Raw genomic sequence first — 19430 nt, forward strand, 5'->3', positions numbered from 1 at the left:
AGAGACTTTTATGTTGGACTTCGATGTAGCCTTCCCCCAGGAACGAAGCCCCGACAGCTCGAAAGGGAGATGCATAGCTGCGGTGGCTCCTGTGGCACCAGTGTACTCTGTGGTTGCAGACACCTTGTTCTGATCGATGTGTTAGAGGGGAGTTTTTGTCTTATGAGTAACAAACCACTTCGCAGGGCTCCATTTCTGAGCTCTTGAGGGTGCACACCTGCCAGTGCCGGCTCGCTGGAGCACCACACACGTCGCACGTTGCTGGTGCTGCCCTGTCTCTCAGCATGTGTCCCCAACCGCCTGTACCCATCTCTTCCTCTTCTCAGGACTGAAGCTCTTTGGGGAGGGATCGTATTTCAGTTTTCTTTATATACACTGATAAAAATGCAATTAATCTTGAAAACAGAAATGATGTGGCAACGTGCAAATACATCGCTATTGCTCCCATAGCAACACATACTGTTTGGTATTAACAGGTGGTGAGATGAGGGAAGAGGAACTCAGCAATGTGAAGTTTGTGAAATCTCCTTATGTTGTTGATTTGTCTAACACCAAAAAGTTTTTTGTGCCTGGAGCCCCCTTCTCTGTTGTGGTACGTAGCATTTAGCTGACTGTGTCTGTTTGTCTCCATAGCAAGGGATTTATATCTGCCCTGTTTATAAAATCCTTATCTAATTCAGTGGGAGCACTGTAGGACGGAGTCCTTCAGGAATAAGTCCAATACAGAGCTACTGTTTGTGTGTCTGATCCTGTTCCTGTACACACAGGGCCTGAGGAGGGAAACTGAAGCCAGAAAAAGCTGCGTTTCTGTTCTGGAAGTCACCTGTGCCCTGTTGCACTACAAGGGTTTATAAAACACGTAGCAGTCTTTTCCTCACTTCCTTATCAAAATATTAAAATAATAGTGTTGTATCAAATTAAGCCTGTATCAAATTAAAATTCTGAAAACTAAAACACAGTATTGTCTGTTTTAAAAAAAATGCATTTAAGTTTTTGAGTTCTTAAACTTCACACCTTTGAGGTTTTTTATGGAGTTTTCTACATAGAGTTGAAGTTAGGTATTTACCTTATAATAGTTAAAGACAAATATCTCTGGGATTAGATGAGATCTAGTAGATTCTAAGTGAAAATCTGGTGCAGCTGTTAATCTGTGTTCACAGACTTTTGCCTTAGCTGGAGTCCAGACCCAATCAATTGCTATGCCCTTCTCTCAAAGCTCATATTTTCACACACTAATGTGCACAGTTTTGTATTTCTTCTCAGTTTATAAAAATAATTGCTTCTTTTTCATGGGCATCTTTTAAACCCAGGCATTTCCTTGAAGTAACAGAAAAACATGTTTTTCCATTAGGCATCTGTCACTTTGATTGATGGCTCTCCTGCTGCCTCTCTACCTGTCACTGCTACTGTTACCTTGCCCGGAAAACCCCCAATGAAGAAGACCGCACTTTCTAATAAAGATGGTCTAATCCCGTTTACATTCGACATCCCTGGAGATGCTCAGATGCTTCAAATAATGGTAAAGAGAAACCAAACATCCATGTTTAAAAATATATTGCTGAAACTCATAAGATGACTACAAACAACTGTGAGGACGATCAGTTTTCATTAAACTAGCACAGAGGGTGGAACATGATTTCTTACACCACCTGCACAGCTTTGCCCAGACTGTGTAAGGTATGTTAGAGAGACCAAGGGCCTGGGGGATGTCTCACTGAAGTGAAGGACATCAGAGCTTTGGGGGTCCATGCGTTGGTGGTAGCGGTGCTTGTTCTGTGGTTCGGATGTGCATTTTCTTGGCATGGAGGATGGGACTGTAAGGAATATCAACATGAGAAGTGACAGAAAATTATGAGAAGAAAGTGAAGGAAAAGGTCCTAAGAAATGCAAAGAACAGGCTACATCTGGACACTTAGAGGGTTCAGTTTTGTTCACAATATAAAACAGGAAAAAGCTGTCAAAGTGAACCCTGATAGAAAAAAAGCCAAGGCTGAAAAAAAACCAAGAGCAAATACAGCAAAAGAAAAAATAGGGTGAGAGAATGAAGTAATTAAATTCATGGGGTTTGATGCCAGGTTATGCTAATGAGGTCTCAGCAGTGACTCATCTCATTTCCCAGCATTTTTTGAATAACCTAGGAAGATATGAATTAAGGATGACTATACTGACTCCCGAGGGACACTTTACTCACCCTGTCCTCTTCTTCCCCGACAGGTAAAGGCTGAAGAGGGAAAAGAAAAATTAGAATCTCCTGAAACCAGTATCAGAGCTGAAAGATACCAGTCTGCTTCCCCGAACTACCTCAGCATCAGCATCCCGCATACTGTTGTGGCACCTGGAGATACCTTACACATCACCTTGAATGATATTCATCAGTCCGGCAGTGGAAAGATTGACTATTTCTATTATATGGTAAAGCATATAGTAGCATATCAGTAATTTCTTTTAGGCATTATATAACCCAGAACATCTACCTATTTACTAATACATGGGAAACCGGAGGAGGTCTAACAAAGGGCAACCGAGATGATCTGTGTCCTAGCACATCTGACCTACCAAGAGAAGCTGAGGGAACTGGGCGTGTACAGTTTGGTGAAGGGGCTAAGACTGAGTTAATAGCAACCTAAAATTACTTGAAGAGGAATTACAGACATAATGGAGGCAAACTTTCCTAGTTGGTGCCACACAGTATAACAAGGGACAAAGGCTGCAAGTTATGCCCTGGCAGGTTCATTTCGGAAAAATCTTTTCACTAGTGATGAATGGAATACTGGAAAAGGTTCCCCGGGGAGTTTAAGGAATTGCCATCCTCAGAAGCATTCAACACTCAACTAGAGAAAACCACGTCTGATCTAATTTTACAATTAAGATTAAGAATCTATGATTCTATGATTACACTGGTGATGGCTCATCTTAGAGCAGGCAGTTGAAGTAGAGATGTCCATAGGTCCCTTCCAGAAACTGTTCTGTGATTCTGTTATTTTGATATATTTGCATATATTTTTGGATATGGAATATACAAATCTTCGTAAATTTTTGTTTTGAAGAAGGACACATAAGTACAAATTTTAATCTGTAGTTTCTAATACAGTCTAGAGCAAATAGGTCCATATGTTTGTCTGCATAATTATGTGGATATTTTTGAAAGATACTAAACTGACAGCCTTGAAGGCTGAAATCCTAGACAGATAATTTCTATCTATGACAATTTGATTTCTCTTAATCCAGACCTCGTTTTTTCCCACTCCTTCCAATCCGTGTTCTTTCCTCGTAACAAGCCAATATTATTTCATCCTTTATTTCAGCTATTACAGAACTGCCCACTTTGCTGTGGGTAGATCATACATATACATAAGATTTTGTCCCTGCAACTAGAAAACCTAGTCATATTTTAGGGGCCTTGAATATCCCAGAAAATGCCTTTTATAGTTAACCATTGTTTATTTCATGAATAAAACATAATTCTTATACTAACATGGCTCCATATTATATGCACATGATGTTAGTTAACAGATAGGTCAGTGTTATCTCCAACAAATAATATCATGAAGGATCATTGAAGGCATTGTCTGTTGTGGCCCTAAATAGCATACTGAAATTGGGTCTGAAAAACAGTTCTATAGATGGAAAAGTGAGGAAACAATCCTGCTCAGCCTGGGACCAGGAATGCAAAGTATTTATTTTGTTGAAGGAGACAAGTGTGTTCATGGATACATCCCAGGAGTGAATCTGTTGAATGTCAAATGTGTTTAATCCCCTTCTCCCTTTCTTCATCCTAATTTCCCTTGGCAGCTTAAATTTCCCAGGATGATAAGTACCACAGGCACCAGTTCCCATTTATTTTTAATAGGACTCTGATATATTGCAATAATTGTATCACTAGGAGTCAAATTTAGGCTTGGGGATTTATTTTCATTGGATGACTTAGCACAGGATTGGAATTGCCGCTGCCAGGCTCTGGGAAGACGCAGTGCTGGGCAGGCAGGGTGTGTGGGAGGGGTGGTGGGACACGCTGCTGGAGCTCAGCAGTGGGGCTCTCTCCCAGACTTTGGTCACCTAAATGAAGGCAGTGAGGTTTTCAGTCCAGGCTGCAGCACGTCTTTGTTTCTTCCTGAAGCCCATTCACTGTGCGTTTAGGAAAGCTGCATGTATTTTTTTTCAGGGAAGAACACTCTCAGTCCTGCCGCTGTGTCTGTTTTCCACTCCTCTGACAACCCATGAATATAATTAACATAACATGGGAAGAAAGGAATTACATAGTGAAAGATGGGCTAAAATCATTAAAGGTCCAGTCTGATACTTCGTCCTGAATGATACTTTCTGGGTGAAACGTCCTGCTCCAACCCTTCCATATCGTCTGAAAGATTCAGTAGCGATTACAGGTTCCATAAAGCTGATGACCTGCTACTGTAGAAGACAAAAATAAGACTGACACCTGGGACCACCTTTTCAAGCTGTAGGACTGGGTGGAGAGTGGTAGATTTGTGTTCAAACCTGGGCCACAGGACCCGTGCAACACAGGCTTACCACCACACTCCTGTGCTAGAGGCACTGCGTGCCGGTCTCCTCCAGGCTACTGGCATGCAGGTCGGGAATTAAAACTATTAAATGCCATTAGAAAAGAATAAATTTTAAATGGAAATGACCTCAGAAAATTCTATATATCTATATAAAATTATACAACTTAATGCCCTGTCTAGGGCGTATTCACAAGATTTTATTTCTGTTTGTTTCTGCCTTGCAGGTGGTAGCCAAGGGGCAAGCTGTGCTTTTGGGAAGGGTCCCCTCCTCAAACAAAATAATAAGCCTTAAAATCACTGAGAAGATGGTGCCTGCCTTTCGCTTTTTAGCTTACTACTTCATTGCAAACGAGGGCCGTCAAGAGATTGTTGCTGATTCGGTATGGGTGGACGTTACGGATGTCTGTGAAGGAAAGGTACTTTCAAAGCAAGTAGCTTCTGTTATTGTATTCCAAAATAAAAGCAACAACATGGGGCATCAGCAGAGCAAGTGCAGGCCTGGGGTTAGAAACTGAAAGACATTTCATTTTTACTGAAAAAGGAAGTTGTCAGGATTCTTGCTAAAAGATAGAGCTGGTAAAGGCTCCCAGGAGTGATGGCAGAGATAGCCTTCCTCCATAGGACAGGTTGCACCTCAAGGAGATGAAAAATATAGTTTCATACAGATAAATCACCCTCTGCAAGTGTCTATATATTAGAAATCCACAGGGAAACACCAATAGAATCATTGAGGGGCAGAATGTCTTCACAACTTTTTCTTTTTGTAGTGAGGTGTGTCACATGAGAGAAAGCAAAGCAATTTATTTGGGGGGGGGAAAGGAATTTGACATGATTTTTCAAGCTTTTTCATTCCTGATAAAAGTAATTTCCTGAGATTCTGTAGCACTTCAAAAGCACTTAAAAAATGTTCACATTAGAAAATGAAGTGTGGACAAAATAGGAGTCCCTCTAAGCCTTTCTTTCACCTTTCTTCTCCTCCTTTTTGGTACCATAATGTAAAACAAAAAAATAAGACAAGATAATTTTTCCCAAAAGCATGAAACACAACTGAAACACAATACGAAAAGTATCAGTCATCTAAATATTTTTTTTCCTAAAAAGTATTTATTTTGGAAAAAGAATGTGATAGTCCATTGGGAAAAAAGTTTTCAAGAGAAATTATCCATCTCTAATACACAAGCCAATTCTTCATTCATATGATGACAATACCCAGTTACGTTCAAGTTGGCATTTCTATTAATAATTCCGTATGAATTTCATAATCATCATGGCTACTGCCTCTTAAACCACAAAAGTGTCTACATCAGATATGCACCAGATCTGAACCCAGTCAAAAAATTCAAGTGTGAAATAGAAAGGAGGTAGTACTATTGCAGAGTGGTTTAAGTCAGTTAATTTTGTACATTATTTAGTCTTTTGCTGTATTTCTTGGCGATTTTGTTTCCACTGGAAAACAACAAAATGATGTTGAAGGCCCTAGTTCAGCAAACCCCTTACACAGGCTTTTAATTTCCATTGGTGCTTAAGTGTCATTGAAAGGCAGCAACCAATACCCTGCACAGACACTTCTTTTAGCCCCCCACATTGTGGGAGATATCTGCATCTACATCTTCCAGAACAGAGGATCCCAGGCAGAAACACAGCAAAACAGGATCATTCCCCAGCCTCTAACTGCTGACAGACATAGCTGACAGTATTCAGCGAGTCTTTACTTTTTATTAACAACTGTGACATTTTTTGTTTCAATATTTTCTATTTAGATTAAAGTGAGAACAGAACAAGAAAAATACGAACCGACAGACAACATCAATTTACTGATTGAAACGGACCATGCTGGAACAGTTGCCTTAGCTGTGGTTGATAAAGCAGTTTTTATTCTCAACAAGAAAAATAAGCTTACAGCCAAAAAAGTGAGATATCTGTAAAAAGAAAATATCCACTAATCAAGCAAAATTTTCCATGACTAATGAGACGATTAAAATGTAATTAACGGCTATTAATTGTTCAATCATAGCTTTGCTAAACTTGAAAATGTTTTTGCTTTTACGATTTAGGATATATTCAGGATGAACTATATATTTAAATGGAGATTGCCATGCTACAGTAGACAAGCTTGTAATTTAAAAAAAAAAAACAAAAAAAACAAACTGAAAGTATTTCCCGACTAAAACATCCCTCAGCTTTAATCTCAGTTTCCAAGTGCAGCTTGTGCCACCAGTTTGTGTTACTTCTGCAAGTAAAAGGCAGCAATTATTTTTTTAATACAAAAAACCAAACAAACAAATAAACAATCAAGATTTTGCAGATATGTATAGTCCATCTATGCTATTTTATTTGGCAGGTATTTAATGCTATGAATTCGTATGATCTTGGATGTTCTGCAGGGGGTGGTGCAAATAGTGTTCAAGTTTTTACTGATGTTGGTCTGGCCTTTTTATCAGACACAATTAAATCCGACGTTCGGGAAGGTAAGTGCAATCTGCCCTTTACTTTAGATGTTTGTACAAGACCACTACACATCTGGGGAGGCCGATTGCTTAAAAATCAGGAACGTTTTTTCATGATATTGTAAGGTCTCCCTTGCCTGTGGATTTTTCTCCTTCTGTTTTTCCACTGGGTGCTGGCAGCACAGACAGCCCCGGTCTTGGCTGCTGGTCCTTTGGTGCCCAGCTCAGCTGGGGCAGGCAGCAGTTGGCTAGGGCTGTAAGGTAACTCGGCAAAATGAGGATCTTCTGTGAATGAGTCCTAAGATGGGTCTTCCACGAATGGCCTGAATGATCAGAGCGTTACTGTCATAGTATGATGACCAAGCTCTTCTGTTCTGCTTTCCCAGGCTATAAATGCCCCCAGGTTACCAGAAGGCAGAAGAGATTTTTGGATTTTCAGCAGAAAATGTCAGGAATTGGTATGTCGGCTCATCGGGGTGGCCTGAAAGGCTTAGCAGGGGGAGGCAAAGGGAACTGGCTTGGACCTAGGGGTTAAGAATTGATAGGATAATAAAGGATACTAACATATTCATAGTCTCAGTTCTTGCATTAAGTGCCATAACCCAGCACAAGTGTGTATACGATAGCGTGTGATCTGATGGATCATCTATCCCGATACCACGTCATGGAATCAGTCATGGCTTTAAAGCTTTTCAAAATTATTTGTATGGCCAGAAAATGTTATATAGATTCTTTTTCTTGACATTCTACTCTGAAGTTGTGCCAGCTTTGGTACTTTGTGCTCCAATTAAGAGAGATGATAGTATAATATTTGGTGTAAATTTAAAAAAAACAAAAGTTTACATAAATTGATATTTCCTTGCCAGAAGACATGAAGGCTTGAAGCTGGGATCTTCCTTACTTTTGAAATCGGTCTCTTTATTCAAGAACGACAACACTGGCTATTTCTATTAAGATGTCTAATTCCAGCCTGCCAAGGAGATATTTTTAATTCACAGTCTGAATTTGAAAAGAAAGCTTGGAATAGAATATCTAGGATGACACAGGGCCTATGATTTCCTCCTGTCTTCATAAACTGTTTTTAGGATGGAGAACAGGTCCCCGGCTGCAGGTAGACTGTTGCAATGTTGACTAACATTAACTGCAAAGAATGACAGGAATGAGCATGATGAACACCTTTGCTTTTATTGCTAATTCCACAGCACTAATTCTGGGCTTTAATTATATTGCAGCCAGCAAATATCAAAACACTGAGCTACTAAAATGCTGTGAAGATGGCATGAGATTAAATCCCATGAGGTTTTCTTGTGAGAAAAGGCTAACAAAGGTGCCTGGCTCTCCTGAATGCAGAAAAGCCTTCCGGGACTGCTGTGAGAAAGCCACAGCCCTCAGGAACAAGGCGAAGCGGAGGATCAGAGTGGGCTTGGCACGATGTAAAGAACGGTGGCATGCAACTGTCTAAAGAAAAATACCCTTCATATGGTGGCAAGGGAGGGTTAATGGGCATTTAATGCTGTGGGGCCAGGGGGGGAGTTTTCACATCACCATTTCAGTAAGCCCCGCTATAGGGTGGGACCCACACGCTGTTGCATCTTCACACCCGTACGCTGCAAAAGCGGGACTGGGATGGGGTAACTTCTTGGGGTGAGAAAAGGAATCACTTTAGCCCCCTTTGGACCCAGTGCAGCCTTATGGAGGAGCTGCTGGCCCTGCCTGCACCCTGGGAGGCTGCAAACAGCCGAGCAGAGAAGGGGGTGGCTGTCTCTGTTCAGGGCTCTGAGTGATCTCTGATTCATAACTATTTTATTAGTGGTACTACTGTTATAACACTCAAGTACTTCCAAAACACTAACTGATGAGAAGAGGTCACTTCAGCCAGGGACAATTTTGTCTCTTTCTTCCTTTCTTCTCCCCAAAGTCTATCTCTGATCACACGGGAGCTCATGTCACACACACAAAAAAATATTACATGTTGAAAATGACCATATTCAAAGTATAATTTCTGCTACCATTTTTCCCAGAGCTCGCCTTTCATGCTCTGTCTATCACAAATATGAGAGGGTGGGAACATCTTTGCTACACACTATTAAAAAGGAATATTTTCTTGTTTGGCAGCATATAGTTATTGAACTCTCTCACAAACTGGCTCCCTGCGTGACAGTGTAAGGTCAGCAGCCAAAGACTTCAGAACAGAAACCCCACTCTTATTTTACAGACTATGATGATCATGAAGAAGTGTTTGATCACATCTCTGTCAACTTGCGCAGTTATTTTCCTGAGAGCTGGTGGTGGAATTTTGAAGAAGTGAAAAACCCTGGAAACCATAGGTACTGTATTACCTGACTGGATTAATATGTCTAAATTAGTACAGTAAAATGTATATAAATATCATCTTTATGTGTTTTCTGATACAAAGGACTTCAGAATATTTGCAAGTGCTTTGTCTCCACAACCAAGGGAATATTTTTTCCCTTACAATATTCAAACTTCAACAAATGACAATGTTTGTGATTTATACAACCTTCCTAATATATTTTATTTTCTGTTTCTTAGTGTGGAAAACTTTGCTCCTGACTCTATAACTACCTGGGAAGTTCAGGCAATAAGCATATCTCCCCAAAAAGGTATAAGTATTGTTTATTTTATTGGGTTTCTTTGTATGGATAAATAGAGAATGTATATTTTTTAAAACAGAGATACAATGTTATGTTGACAGAGTGAGACAGGGTGTACTAAAATACACAAAGTGTTTTGATCGTGGCATTTACACCTTTCTTTTATGCCATATTAAAGTCCAGCTAGAATTTAAGGGATAGATATATATTTATAAAAATGACATAATGGGCTCTGAAGGAGGGTGGATTACACAATCAAAATTGTCCCCCATTCTTTCAAATCTAGAAACCATCTCACTTTATGTTCCACATGGCCAGGAAACCACAAGAAAGCTGGCAGTAATAACACCACTTTTATTTGAATAATTCTGGGAGCAAGTTATGGCCATCTCAGAGAAGCGTGAAAGTCTTTGGTCTCTGGAAAGCCAGAGAAGAGAAGAGCTCCAGGAGACTAGCAGAGGATCAGCAAGGGCTGGATACCAGTGACCCCAGGTTCCCAGGTGCTGCTTTTGTGTGGCCTTGCAGGAAAGCTGGGCCACATTTCACTGACAAAAACTACAGATACTCCTCCCAAATTTAATCTATCAAATACCGTAGCAGTGACTCCAGAAGGCAACTCATCTACCCCTGCGACAGGTCTCTAGTACAAGTGAGTTGAAATGCTCCCTGAAGGTGCCTGTCTCCATCTCCTGCCTTTGACCTCAAGGGAGCCCAGGCAATGAGCTTTGATTAGACATTTAACTTTTTATCAGATGATGTTAAGTGTGTAATTCTTAACTCTGTTTTTTTCCCATCCCAGGATTTTGCGTAGCTGACCCCCACACCTTTGCAGTTTTCAAAGACTTTTTTGTATCCCTGAGATTACCGTACTCAGTCAGACGACATGAACAAGTAGAAATAAAAGCAGTGGTTTACAACTATCTGCCCAACGATCTCCAGGTAGTATTACCACAACTGCTGTGCTATACACATCTAGCTAGCTAGATGTATAGCTATGTAATATTTTAATGTAAATAACCCAATCACCTTTCAATGCCCTCCTACAGCCCAGACATCGTGCTCCCATTTTGAAAGTCTCCCCAAGGACAGGATCCAGTTCTACTTGTTAATTGTATAAAACAGATTTTTACTTACTGTGTAAAACTTACTGTATACTTACTGTATAAACTTACTGTATAAAACAGATTTTATTTACCATATTACACAGGCAAGTTCCTTGTCTTTGAGTACACCTTCTCCCCCTTCATTGAAACAACCAGATACTTTTTGCTGCCTGCCAGTCTAGACAACATCCAGCTGCTGATAAAGCAAGTACACAAGATACAGGGGTAAATTATGAGCCCACAATCCAATAAATTAGCCACAAAATTAATTGTACATACAATGCAAAGCCACTTTTTGTCTGCATGTGACACGCACCCAGCTCTGCATATGGCCACAGTTGTCACTGGGCTTAAAGCCTCCATCATCCTCAGGCTGATGTTCTTTTTTTCATCTCTTCCCACCTCTCAGGCAGCTCTGCTTGACCAGCATCTCTGAACTGTCTTGAATGGTATAGAGCTGGGATGTATAAAAATGTACTATCCTTCTTACTTCCCTGTAGTTCAGGGGTAGGCCAAAACTATATTGCAAATTCGGTGTAATGAAGAAATACTAGCTGATTTACCTTCACAGCCCTAGTCAACGTAGATGAATGTTAACAGACTAGAGGATCATAGAACAATTTAGGTTGGCAGGGACCTCCAGACGTTTCTGGTCTCAGCTGCTGCTCAGAGCAGGTCCAGTTAGAGCAGTTGTTTGGGATCTTGTCCAGTCAGACATTGAATATCTCCAAGGAGGGAGACTCCACAAACTCCTTGGAGAAGCTGTGCCAGCATTTGATCACTTCTTGGTGAAAAAAGTTTTCCCATTCTATAAATGGAGAATAGTAAATTCAGGGGAGCAAAGTGAATATCACTTTCTGCCTTGCAAAATGTCTGCATTGCTATTTTCTTTTTAAGCAAGAGCTAGTCTCCTGTTATACCAGTTTCTCATTTCCCATTCTTATCTAGACATGGTGGAGCTGGGGTATTTTTCCTGTGCGGTGATGCACTAAGCCTGATCGCAGGCATTGCCTTGTCCCCACAGGTTACAGTGACGATGGATGCAGTGAAGGACTTGTGCACCACAGAGGCGATGGAGAAGGCTGTGAAGATGAATCTGGTGGCAAAGGGGAACTCTGCAACACCAGCCTACTTCGTGGTTGTCCCTCTGACTGTGGGAGAAATTCCAATTACTATTTCTGCTTTGGACACCATTTCTGGGCACACCGATAGCATTAGGAAGAACCTCAATGTTGTGGTAGGTATAACTATTTGAGGGCAGACTCTCCTCAGATATAATACTCACTGAGTGTGAAGCTCTTGTGGAGGGAGTGAAATCATAGAAACATACGGCTGGAAGCAATGTCAGGAAACCTGTTTCTCAGCAAGGATTGAACTATAGCATGGGGAAGAAATTTAACCCCGTGGTGGGCTTCTGAGGTAAAACACATACAGGCAAAGATGTTGTATTCATTATTTAATAGCTTAGTTCTCTTTCAAATTGATGAAAAGGAGAAGCCTTTTAGAAAATACGACTTTTTAAGAGTCAACACTGACTGGCACAGACTCGTTACAGCACTCAAGTAGAGCACTGAGGGCCATTTTCAACCCACACAAAAAGCACAAAATACGAATCCTTGCACCGTTAATGTCAGGGGATAGCCGTGTAGGTAAACATAAGGCACGGGATGCCAGGAACCTGCTGACGTTACAGGCCATAATTTTTCTAGAGACAGACACAGTCTGAGAGTTCAGTGCTATGCCAAAACACTAAAAGTGTCTGTAAAAATAGCTTTATTAAAATACAAATTGTAGGAAGATGTGTGGAAATCAAAAGGAAAAAAGTTTAAGTTTTAACCAACAAGATGAACTCAGAACTTGGTGGATTTCATAGATGAGAGGTTTATAAAAGGGAGTCTACCTGTGAACTTGACTTGAATGGCTCATAAAGCTGAGAATAGATTAAAGTTTAATTTTTCTGGGTTATTTTGGTTTAAAAAATTGCATCCAGGGAAATATGTCAATAATAACAAAAAAATGCCAGTAGAGTTCATTAGCATTTCAACTGGGAGACTGAAATTATGATTTGAAGTTTCAGTTTTACCTGGAGAGAAATCTCTCCCAAATAATTTATTTCTGCCATCTGCTGGTCTAGTGCAAGGTCAGAGATGGCAGCTTTCATGCAGCTTAATTTCATGTGTGGGTGCTTGCAGAAATTTTGACTTTTCTTTCCTCAATTGTACAGGCTGAAGGTATTTTACAGAGAGAAGAAAAGACCATTTGCATTAACAGTGACTGTAAGTTACATAAAAGAACTTTCTGGGGGTGTAAAGCCTGGCATGAATGTCTGGTGGGTGCAGTGACCCAGTTCTTAATGTACAAACATTGCTTTGGTTGACCAGAACTTGTCACAAATCTGTTCATCCAATACATAGAAAAAGACTCAGGAAAGAAAAATTGTTTAATTCTAAAAGTTTAGAATTGATTTGTATTACTTCTGTGCTTCAACGTAACATTCTTTAAATATGAAGTAGACGTCTATTTCATTTACTAATGGGTCTTAAAAAGTATTAAAACCAAGACTCATTTCAATTAAAAAAAATATTGCTAATGATTGAAATGAAATCAATTTAAGAAAAATAAACGTATTTCTTTTAATAAATTTCCATTTAAAGTTTCTGATAACATTTCTGTCATAATTGACATCAACTGTGAGATGCTTAATGAAAAGCACATTCTAAAATTACACCGCATGTTTAAAGAGTCTGGATGTAGATCTCTATTTACTATTTATTTACAGTAAAGTCCCATACACTGGACCTGAACAGACCATCTGATATGGTACCGGGTTCTGACAGTCACGTGTTCGTTAGCTTGCAAGGTAAATGTAATTTTTTTGTCAATAACTTCTCCTTAGGTGACCAGAGATGTGTCCCTTCCTGCTGCTCATTCTTGAACATCGAGTCTCTACTCCCTTGTAGTTTTTCTGCTGTGACTCAAATGACCTGTGGTGTGTGCCCAGGTCATAAAACAAAACAGAACCAAGGCTGATCCAGTACTTTTCATCTTTCTAATTACTCCTTCTCATTTGTATTGTATATAATAGCTTTATGCAGCCCATCCTGCCTCACTGTGCCCAGGGTAACTTTATGGGAAGGCCAGAGGAGAAGGGAAGAGTTCACCTTCTCTAATAACCCCACACTGCATGTAGAACTGTAGAAATCTGCTTTAGTCTTCAGAAATAAGGATGCCAGACTCTGATGCACAACTTCTGGAAAGTTCTGTTTTTCTAAACAGAAGATATGTACAATCATATATTTATTTAATCAAATAATCATATACATATATATATACACACTCATGCATACATACTTAAAAACATCTATTAACAAGTGCTCTTATTAATCATAAAAAATTTTTTTCCAGAAAATGTAAAATTATGCATTCATGACACAAATCCATATTTCAAAACCCTGCCATTTCAAAACTCTGGTGTAAAGCATGGGAATGCTTCGATTTATCAAATGAGAAAATTACAGAGAGGAAAAAAACTCTCAAAACTCTGCACAAAATATTTGGCATGATTAAGGCACGATCTTTTTGCCCCCCTGTGGGAAGACCAGGTCTGGTTTGACAAGACTTTTCCAGCCTGAACCTGAAGGACCAGTCTTTCCCCTTTCCCTTGCTTCCCTGCCTCCAGTAGCCTCAGGACTGTTTCGCCTCCATGCTCCTTCACTGCCCCAGCCACCTTTCTCAGCTTTCCCAGGGACTGGCACCTCACCCTTGTTCTTCTCCAGCTTTACAAAGTCTTAAGTAGATGAAAACAGTGTTTAATAACGAGAAGTGTCAGGCCATGCTGAAATGTCAACCTATAGCTAGTATCATCTTTCTCCTGTTAACACCAGACAGCTTTGAATATGATATGTAATATGGCTTGTGTTTTTTACAACAGGGAATCTTATGGACGAGTCTGTTGAAAATTGTCTTAGCCTCACTGGAGTCGAGAAACTTATTCAGGTGCCTACAGGCTGTGCAGAGCAAACAATGGTGAAAATGGCCCCTGCAGCCTACGCTATTGAGTACTTGGATGCCAGTGAGCAGTGGGTGAACTTTAATCCTGAAAAGAAGGAGGAAGCTCTTAGCATGATTGAAAAAGGTATGCAGGAAAAAACCCCAAGACCAACTGACATGGTCATTGTTATCCCTTCACATTGCACACGAACCATCGCTACTGGCCAAAGGCGTGAGTGTTGCCTTTAACACCGCCACGCAGAAATGCCTCTGACAATCTGCAGACAGACACAAGAAACAGAACTGGTGAGGAGGATTTAGGTGACTAATTGCCTACATCTGACATGGCATAGTACTGACAGTCACAGTCCACATTCTCTCTTGCCTAATTTAGAAGCAGAAAGTTAACATCTGAGCTGATCAATTTCAATTCTTTCTGAGTAAATCGACAGAAAAGGCCAGTTTATCATTTCCCCCTAACATAGATGTGCAAGATAGATCAAGATGAATCATGTCCTAAAAATGCTTATTTCTCCCCCTGGATCATAGATATTGAGTGCTTAGGATAACCAGCTGAGATGTAGACATCTCTGCTGCAGATAAAGCAATACAGTGCACCTGTCTTCATGATCTTCAGACAACATCTGACACACGTTTCATCAGTAAAAAATAAGGGGGTATAAATAGAGATTAAAAACATGGTAACAGTTGCTGAATGGAGGTCTTCGCCTATTTATCTAAGGTTGCCTAAGATTATCTAAGATTCATCTAAGGTTGCCTAAAGGGACATTGAGATCCTGCTGATGAGTGTTTGGTATTATCAGCAGCATTTAGTCCCTGTATTATGCTTTTATTGATTCTTGTCTAAGTTCACTGGGGTAGAAAATTAGTTTTGTGGCTATGATACAGACTTTATCAAGATAATAGCAGTGAAGATCAGGCTTAGAAATCATGAGTTGTGGCCTCTATGTTTGATCCAAGAGATGATGTTTTTAGATTTTTTGATTCCATGCACTATAAAGTCAACAGTTGCAAAGGTGTCAGTAATGGAAAATAAGTTTTACAAGATCTACTACACCGAAAATGCTTTGTAGCTGTAGATACCTGCAGTTTTCAGGTTATTCTCATAGCTCATTCAAGTCAAACAAGACTCTGTCAAAGGCCTGCTGACCCAGCCATTTCCTCCTTAACATGCCAATGAACACCTCCATGTACTCTTCCCCCAGTCAATAATGAATGTGTCTATGTTAATACAAGCAATGTATGAAAATGCCCAAGAAATATGCGTATTCTTCTGTATTCTCTGAACAGTTATGTGCTGTCCTGTTCATGCAGGTTATACTAGACTGCTTGAGTTTCAGAAGGAGGATGGCTCCTATGGAGCATTTAAAACAACCCCCAGTAGCGTATGGTAAGTGTATTTTTCAGGGTTTGTTTGTTGGTTGTTTTTTTTTTTCCAAAATACCTCTACTATTATTTGATGCATCAGAAGCTTTTCGGGGACGGGGAGGGAATTTTCAAAATCTGGTGGGCATGGTGTTGCCTATATACTTTTGTCATGGACAGTCAGCCACATAAGACTCCCAGCAGGTTTAGTTAGTCCTTGGTGAAGGAGATTTATACTGAGCTCCTCATGATTTTGCATTTGCCACAGAGTAGAAACATCCATGCTGATGTCCAACAATAACTCACTAGGTTTCAGTGGGCACACTGTATTGAATAGAAGTCTATGTAGAAAATGAGTACGTTTCTTTTTCTTGTCAATATGCTCTTCTATAAATATATGTCAGCACAAGTTGGGAACATTTTCTTTTGTGCAGGTTGACTGCATTCATTGTTAAAGTGCTCACAAGGTGCAGAGAATACATTAGTATCCAAGACAGTCACATACGCAACTCCATTTCCTACTTGATTAATCAACAGCAGGCAGACAATTCATTCCATGACCATCACCCAGTAATGGACAGGACTATGCAGGTAGGTCATCCATATTTAGAACAATCTTTTGCATATTTAGGGCTACTAGGGATTGAAAGCTATATTGTGAATTGTTGAGTAACAAGAAATGTATCTAAAGAAAAGAAATCTGTAATGTAAAATGAATTTGTAAAAATGTCTGTTATGTCAGAGATGCATAGCTAGCACTTCACCACCTTTATCTTTTGATCCAGTCTTAGATAATTTTGCAGATGACCTATGCCTCCAGAGCACTTAGAAAATGAATTCTGAGATCTTTGTGCTTGGTACAAATTTATGCCTTTTATTGTCAAAGGCAATAGAGCCATAGAATCATAATTTAGTTTTGAAGGAACCTCCAGAGATCACCTAGTCCAACCCCTGCTCAGGACAGGTCTTGTTAGATCAGATTGCACAGGACCAGACATGTCTTGAGTACGTCCAAGGATGGGGATCCCACAGTCTCTCTGGGTAACCTGTTTCAGTATTTAACCACTCCCATGGTGAAATAAAAAATAATATATTAATACCTAATCAGAATTTCCAATTCAATATGTTAATCTACACATCCCCTGGAGGTGTCCAGAAACATAAAATTGTTACACTGTCCATGCATCTAGGATATGAAAATAGTGTGTATCTTCCAAAATTCATTGAAAATGCAGATACCTTTGTAGTGATCTTATACCAAAAAAAGTATTGATTTTATTAATGATCTATGATTTAATGATTTAATGATTTATTAATGATCTCATTAATGATGCTTTCGCCATCCAAGCCAGTTCCACCATTGATGTAACATTGTTTGGGAAAAAAAAACCAAAAAACTCAAGAACTGGCCAAAGGTTTTTTTGGTGTTCAGGCTGAGATACTTATATTCTATTTTATATTTGCTTCAGGAGCTGTGCATGATAATTTTGTACAGAGACTTGAGTCTTTCCAAGCAACCAACCTATCCTCCTAAGGATAAACATTTGTGGCTAAGCGAAAGACAAGATTGTTGTCAAAGGTTGTTGAAGGATGTTGTCAAAGGAGATCACAAGCAACAGGAATGTAAATGCAGAACTTCAGAAAAAAAAGCTAATGAGGGCACTGTGTTTATTTTATCAAGAAGAGGAATAAGAAATGATCTAATAATGGTGTATAAATACCTTTACAGGAGAAAAGCTCTGGGTGTTAAAGGGCTCTTTAGTCTATAGGGATTAGCAGAGAAACAGGAAAAAAAAAACCACACTAGGGCTTGGAAATTGAAGTCACGAGTATCCCAATAAGAAACTGTAGATTTTTAACTATAAGTTAAATAATTAAATATTTGATTAGTAGCTGAAAGCTGTAGCGGGTTCCTAATCTCTTAGCATCGTTCAATGCAAACTGCCATTTTAGAAGATATACTTTAGGCAGACACAAGTTATTGAACAAAATTAAAGGGTATAACTATATGGTCTGTGGTCAGATGGTTTGACAAGAAGGTCCTTGACTTCATGAAGTGTGATTTTTCTAAATTTAATTGTAAGCATACACGTGTACATTTAACTTTTCATGTTCATCTTTCAGGGTGGCATTAGGTCAGCAGAAGAGGACTTGGCTTTGACAGCCTTTGTAACTATAGCATTGCAACAGACTCTACAGGTTTACCAGTCACCTGATGTGGTAGGAAAGCTGACTATTTATCTTTACGTTTGAAGGCTATTACACCACGGCATGTCCACTCTACTATCTTATAGTACTGCAAATGAGGAGCTAAAAGTCTGTTTACATCTGTGGTGGATAGGAAAAGGTGCTGTGGCCTAATATACAACAAGGTGTTTCAAGCTATCCACTCCATCATCAATGGCTTTAGCAAAAATTATTAAAATTGTGTCAAAAATTAGTACAGTGAAGTATTCTAATTTCCTAGTTCTCTTGCCAGCAGTAACAGTCTCAATGACCTTTTCAAATGAATCCATTCTGTTTTCACAGGCACAAGTGATTAGAAGAGCGGTGGCTTACATGAAAAATGAACTTTCAAAAAATACTAATTGCTATTCTACAGCCATCACTGCTTATGCTCTGACGCTTGTGCAGTCTGATGGTGAAGAAGCTCAGTTTGTGAAAGAAAAATTAAGGGCCTGTTCAGTTTTTGATGCAGGTACTGGTAACCATTCTTAAAAATTCAGTTAGAAAGCACTTTTCCTAATTAAAGCACTTTGAGCACTCCTATATGAGCAAAACAAATTCAAGTAAATTAAGATCATTTAATTGTATAGACATGTTTTATGTATATGTGTAACATACTTAATTATCTAAATTACATAATTAAATTTTTCATTGTTGAAACTGTAATATGTAATTTGTATAATTAATATCACTATCAAGTAACAACTTAGCATTGTGAAGTTTGGATCATGACTGTATTTGATACCAGAATTGGAAAACCACAGTAAATTGCCATTTACCTTTTTTGTTTCCCTTGCTGCCAAACAAGTTTCCACATCCCTAAAGTCCATTAAAAAAGCTCAAGCCAGCTGAGAAAGAAACTTTTGACGAGTAAATAGGAAGGAACAATTACATATGGGAATAGTTCAGACTGGATTTGTGATCAAGAGGGAAGGTGTCTTTTCCAGCCCACCTGTTTTCAAAGACCCCCTCCAGTTCTGAGAGCTTTGTTCCAGCTCCACACGGATGTCACCTCTTCCCCCCACAGTGTGTGGCTGTGGTCAATGCTGAGTCAACTGATTTTGTTGCTGCACTGCCACGCTATTAATTTCTCCCGATTCGTTTTGTGAACACATTATGGTTTAATAGCCATAGTTTAAGTGT

The 19430-nt window shown here is 39.5% G+C and overlaps 1 protein-coding gene across 1 annotated transcript in view; it reads left to right on the plus strand.

Annotated features, from left to right (window-relative positions):
- The window catches only part of LOC128918091 (complement C4-like), a 51258-nt gene that overhangs the window by 15707 nt on the left and 16121 nt on the right, over positions 1-19430 (plus strand). Inside the window, exons 10-28 of the mRNA XM_054221974.1 lie at positions 477-592; positions 1352-1519; positions 2215-2412; positions 4745-4936; positions 6281-6430; positions 6862-6988; positions 7354-7425; positions 8200-8400; positions 9183-9294; positions 9521-9591; positions 10382-10521; positions 11710-11922; positions 12910-12961; positions 13465-13545; positions 14617-14820; positions 16011-16086; positions 16496-16652; positions 18186-18281; positions 18591-18759. Coding sequence (XP_054077949.1) covers positions 477-592; positions 1352-1519; positions 2215-2412; positions 4745-4936; positions 6281-6430; positions 6862-6988; positions 7354-7425; positions 8200-8400; positions 9183-9294; positions 9521-9591; positions 10382-10521; positions 11710-11922; positions 12910-12961; positions 13465-13545; positions 14617-14820; positions 16011-16086; positions 16496-16652; positions 18186-18281; positions 18591-18759 — 2595 coding nt within the window. The remainder of the gene's footprint in view (positions 1-476; positions 593-1351; positions 1520-2214; positions 2413-4744; positions 4937-6280; positions 6431-6861; positions 6989-7353; positions 7426-8199; positions 8401-9182; positions 9295-9520; positions 9592-10381; positions 10522-11709; positions 11923-12909; positions 12962-13464; positions 13546-14616; positions 14821-16010; positions 16087-16495; positions 16653-18185; positions 18282-18590; positions 18760-19430) is intronic.

The sequence above is a fragment of the Rissa tridactyla genome, chromosome 1, assembly GCF_028500815.1.
Source record: "Rissa tridactyla isolate bRisTri1 chromosome 1, bRisTri1.patW.cur.20221130, whole genome shotgun sequence".
NCBI classification, from domain to species: domain Eukaryota; kingdom Metazoa; phylum Chordata; class Aves; order Charadriiformes; family Laridae; genus Rissa; species Rissa tridactyla.